We start from the raw sequence: 5,375 nt of genomic DNA on the forward strand, positions 1-5,375 counted from the left end.
CCTGCTGTTTTGCGCTGTCCCCGTGTCAGGGGACAGCTGCTCTCGCTGCGAGGAGCCGCGCCACTGCCGCTGAGCTGGGAGAAAAACCCCCTTGCCGCTGCCCACTGAGCTGTGCGTGCCGTGTGGGACCAGGATCCCAAACGCCCGAGGAGCCATTTCCCTGCTTGCTACGCTTTTCGCCACCGGGTTTGCCTGCTTCTGCTTCTAATCCACGATAGACTGGTAAAATCATGCTGCCGCGGTGTTTTTTCCTTGCCGCGGTTCCCTTTTCCAGCGCCACATGGCCATCACCATCTTTACCCCGCCTTGCCATTTCCTAAAACCCCCCCAATATCTTACTGGTTTGCCTTTGTATCTAATGTATATCAGTTTATAGTGTTATTAAAGTTTGTTTCAGTTTTGCAAAAAGCATATTAGAGGTCTCACGAATTCTTTTCTCCCTTCCCCTATCTATGGAGGCACAGGGGAAGGTATTATCGTTACCGGACCCTGGCTCACCTCGGCCAAACCAGTGACACCCTCCAAAAGCAACCATCTACAAGAGAGGAGATTTACAAAGCTCCAGGTCAGCAACTGCACAAAAGCAGAGCAAAACCATCTGTGGCAAAGAGCATCACTTCTGCAGCACATCAGAAAGCTTCCTTCTGTTCAGGGCCTAACTTCTGTTAGTTACGAAGATGATAGAGAGCCTCCACTTCGATTCTACCCAAGAGCTAGGTGGAGGGCTTCAGAGCCAGGGCTAAACATAGTGACCTCTCTGCATCATCTGACGTACACGGCACGTACACTGATTCCACTTTACAGGGACATCTTCATGTCTGTTTCGTTGCTGTCTATGTGCTACTATTTTAAGATGTATTAAGAAACTTTACCTCCCATAGCAACCAAGACACTGTTATGTTTCTTTTTCCCCCTCTTGTACTAACATCTTGAAGACTCAGAATTGCTTACTTACTGGTGCAACCTCTGCAACGGCAAAGGAAGCAGGTCCTCTAGCTTCCTCCCTTGAAACTGAGGTCGAGTCTCCTGGAGTTTCTTAAACCGTCGGAATGACTTGTTTTTCCTCAGTTGCTCCTGTGTGCATCAGAAGAGGCATAGAGCTTTGAGACTATTGAAAGAAACATGTGCCCTAGGCTGCACCAGATCTTGAAATTTTTAAAACTCTTAGAGTTTAGGTTTCTAGTCCTAAAATGCAAGCAGCAACAACTTCTTTTGTGGCCACGGTCAAACAGTATCCTCTCTTCACACACACAGAGCAGAATAAATCTAGTATACTCAGCAAATGGAAATGAGGTTGACTCAGATAGGAAAACAGGGAGTCCTCCTGTGGCTTTTTGCCACTCATTTCAAGACAGAGCAATGCAGCCCTGCATTCCTATCACCTCAAGGAAAGTATCCAAAATGGCTTTTTCTCTTGAGAAGTCAGAAGTGTGAAGATTTGCAAGCAAACAGAACAGAAGGGAAACATCCCAGTATCTCTCACAGCTGTGAACAAGCATAATCAAAAACTGGAAGTCGAGTGGTTTAAATTCCAGATACAGGTATCAGGACTTTGAAATAAAAATATATCCTTCTAAAATTTCTGGGAAGACAGGTTGTATTTGGAGGTGTAAGTGGGAAGGGAAAGTTTTTCTTCTACCATAGGGGAAAAAAAATGGAAAGGAAAAGGATACACCTAGTGGTAACGGAAAAGACTAGGAGACCTGATAATTCTCCAGAAAGAGATCAATGTCCCCTAGTGTTCCCACTGCAAAGTCTGCAGGCTTGTCAGCCAAGGAGGTGTGGGAGTAAATACAGAACTGTCTGAGAAAGCTGTGCTCAGCGTATGCACATACATACACAAACACCTGAAACAAGCTCCAAAAATCTGAAGCTTTAAATAAGTAGAGGAGTTTTCGCCATGCGATTACAGAAGACTGAGAAAGTAGCAGCAGCCCAGAAAAAGGAAGAAAATCACTCCAGAAACAGAATAAAAAGAGAAGGATGTAGCTGTGTCACAGAATGAAGAGAGGAAAGAAAGAATACAAAGAATAAAGGAGATATTTACTGTCAAGGTTTTATTTGCTTGCTCCAAATTCTCAGCGTAGTGGCCATACAGTTCCAGATTCTGACAGAAATTTTCCAATCCTGGTCCCAAATTCCCTCTCTCCAGGTGAAGTGAGAGAACACTGTCCACAAGAAGCAAAGAGAGCTCGTGAGGGATACATTACTGATGGCATTTCCAGACCTCCCACTGCTCACTCCAATGCTGACCTTCCTTTATCAGTTTCCACCTCACATCCAGATTCTGTCCCAAGTACGTGCTTGATGGTCACACAGTAAGCTACAGAAAACAGCCCTCAAAAATACCATAGAGCAGGAGTAGCAGTGCTAGAAGTAAATACTGTTTTACAAGGTGTTAGCTTTATTTCCTGAAATCTTACTTTCTTATCAATACAGGGTCCTCCCATGTAATTACTGGAATCCTATCAGTGTGTTCACTTACTGGCTAGCTGAATATATGGATTCCAGGGGTCCAAAAATGGTTCCTAACACAGCAGGCTTCAGTGTCCCTTTGGCCTTTAAAATTTTCACAAAGAACTAAGTAGAAAAAAGAGAATTTCAAACAGGTATAATTCACAGGTCACTCAAAGATTATTCATGGCACGCAGCAGAAGCGTAAGTGGCAGCTTGCACTTTTTAGCTCAAAAAGATAAAATATTGTGAATGCTACCTAAGATACCTATCATCAGACGTGAGCCTTCTTTGTAACTTTGACAGTAACTGTAAACACGTGGAACAGCACTACAGCGCCAATAGACTCTATTTCAGTATTCCTAGGCACATCTGGTTTTCACCACCTTGTTGTTAATCTTTTTCTCATCTATACCCCTATGTTTCACACATCTTAGGCATCTTAAGGTGAGTCCCCTATACAATAAAAACCTAAAGATTTATGTCTGTGTACAGACCAAACCCATGAGCTATCAGCTATTACAGAGGAGGTAAAAGAAAAATGAACAAAACCCTTCAGCCCCAGCAGCTGTCCCAGGCAGTAGCGATGTATCAAAGTCTTGCTCTTGTGCCTTCCCCGCTTGAAATACTCACTGTGACCACCAAATCCAGCTGCTCGAGGTATTTGTGTTCAGTTTCCAGCAGCTCCTTGGCTGTCCGGCTGCGCTTTCTCTCCCATCGAGCCCTCTGCTCTTCCACAGTGTTTGCTCCAGCCAGGAACGGCAGGGATGAGTCACTCATGGTAGCCTCAGGGCCGGTATTTGGAAAGGGAACCAATCCTGATGGGCCAAGAGAGGTGACACACGACAAAAGAATAACCTATGCTGCAGGGTAAGATTCTGAGCTACAAACTCTACACTTTACTATGAAAGAAAGCAAGTTAATTGCCAGAAACCGTTATTAACATTTTCCTTCTGCATTCCCACCCACGGGTACAGGAGCTCTGCCTCAACCACAGGAACAGAGTTAGAAAGACCAGACTGTGAAAACAAAAGCAGTACATTATGGTACGTCTGTAAGCTAGTCTCAAGCGTATGATCCCACTCACAAACCACTGCTTCCTGTGCGTTGCCCCATTCTTCATGCAAAAGTCTCAACAAACCCAAGGAAGTTAGTGGGTGGAAGAGGCGCTGCAGGCAGGAGTAGGAAACAGTCACACGATTTGTTGAGGGACGGGGAAAGACAGAGAGGAAAGAGAGCACTCTTGCTTGTTTTTCCATGGAGATTCTCAAGAAGCAAGTTGTTTGAACTGCCGTTTTCTAACAGTAGTTTGTGCTTTCAGAGATGAGAGAGACTGAGCAACTGCTGTAAATCCACTCTTTAACCAGCTTTGCTGCTGCTGCTCTTCTGCAAGAGCATCATGGCTTTGTTACAGAGAAAAACACTCCCCCTTTTTTCACCTTCTCTCAGAGAAAGAGGCATGTGTTAGCAGAGCACTGGTCAAATATTGTTCTGCCCTTTGATCAAAAGGCAATGCAGGCTGTGGCACACTTGCCACGGCAAGTCTGCTGTTTCTCTGGATGCTGAGCTACTTCCACAAAAGTTCTGGCTCCCGCATGGATGAGCTATACTAAAACACACGGCTATGTCATCATAGAGGAGTGAATTGTCAAATACAGCCTCCCAGAGACATTTTGGATATCTAAATCAATGTTTGAAACAAAAGAGTTTCACATCAAATGAGTACCAAGACCCTTAATGAAGCAGCAAAAGTCAAGATAGCTGTGGGACATATGCAGGATTTTATAGTAGCAGAAGCTTCTCCAGAGTTTTATCTCATATTCACTTATGGAATAAGTGCTGAGGCCATATTGTGGTCAAACAGAGCAGACCTGGCAGCCCTGAGGATGGAGAGGCGGTGCTGCAGGGAATACCACAGGAGAGCTTAGTGTTCACATGCAGTTGCAAAGTACTCACCAATAACAGGCTAAAATGTGACCATTCGCAAAGTGCCTTTAGCCAGGATAGATTGCAGTCATGATCCTCCTTTTTGCAGCACAATTTTTTTTAACAAATAATAATAAAAAAACCCCTAAACAACAGACAAAAAACATGAAGTTTGACCATCACATAAAGCAGTGCAAACACTCCCATTATTCCAAAATATCACAGAATCATGAAATGGGTTGGGTTGGAAGGGACCTTGAATATCATCTCGTTCCAACCCCCCTGCCATGGGCAGGGACACCTTCCACTAGACCAGGTTGCTCACAGCCCCATCCAACCTGGCCATGAACACCTCCAGGGATGGGGCACCCACAACTTCTCTGGGGCTTTAGTGTCTCACTACCCTCACAGTGAAGAATGTCTTCCTTACATCTAATCTAAGTCTAGTAGTATACTTCTAGTATGAAACTGTCACCCCTCGTCCTGTCACTACACTCCCTGATAAGAAGTCCCTCCCCATCTTTCCTGTAGGCCACACAAGGTTTCCCAGCAGTCTTTTCCCCAGGCTGAACAATGCCAATAGTCTCAGCCTGTCTTAACGGGGGAGGTGCTCCAGCTCCTTGATACCTCAGTGGCCTCCTCTGGGTCCTCCCCAACAATATGTTACATTCTCTCTGTGTCAGGTCGGTAGGGTGAGAGTAGTCTGGAGCTCACGGGTAGGCTAGAAAATACTTCACCTACTGGTGACTGGAGCACTCCAGCCTGCTTCTCTCTCCTCAGAACAGAAGACACAGAGTACGTTCTGCACAGTTAACCTCCGCAGCGTTAACCACCTCGTGGGTCAGCGCCAGGGCCGCGCAGCTCCGCTCCGCTCCGCTCCGCACCGCACCCCTGAGGGCGGTGACCACGGGTCAGGCTCAGCCCCGGGGGCCTCGGGGCGGCTCTTTACGTGCTCCCCACAGCAGCAGGGCGGCCTTCCACCCGAGGGGCGGCTC

General features: G+C 46.1%; 1 protein-coding gene across 1 annotated transcript in view; it reads right to left on the minus strand.

Annotated features, from left to right (window-relative positions):
* The window catches only part of ARHGEF39 (Rho guanine nucleotide exchange factor (GEF) 39), a 9,967-nt gene extending 6,717 nt beyond the window's left edge, over nucleotides 1–3,250 (minus strand). The window contains exons 1-4 of the mRNA XM_010133646.1: nucleotides 3,088–3,250; nucleotides 2,486–2,580; nucleotides 2,048–2,168; nucleotides 956–1,074 (exon numbers count right to left, since the gene is read on the minus strand). Coding sequence (XP_010131948.1) covers nucleotides 956–1,074; nucleotides 2,048–2,168; nucleotides 2,486–2,580; nucleotides 3,088–3,234 — 482 coding nt within the window. The 5' untranslated portion in view covers nucleotides 3,235–3,250. The remainder of the gene's footprint in view (nucleotides 1–955; nucleotides 1,075–2,047; nucleotides 2,169–2,485; nucleotides 2,581–3,087) is intronic.
* Nucleotides 3,251–5,375: the final 2,125 nt, after the last annotated feature.

Source organism: Buceros rhinoceros, unplaced genomic scaffold, assembly GCF_000710305.1.
Source record: "Buceros rhinoceros silvestris isolate BGI_N320 unplaced genomic scaffold, ASM71030v1 scaffold5983, whole genome shotgun sequence".
NCBI classification, from domain to species: domain Eukaryota; kingdom Metazoa; phylum Chordata; class Aves; order Bucerotiformes; family Bucerotidae; genus Buceros; species Buceros rhinoceros.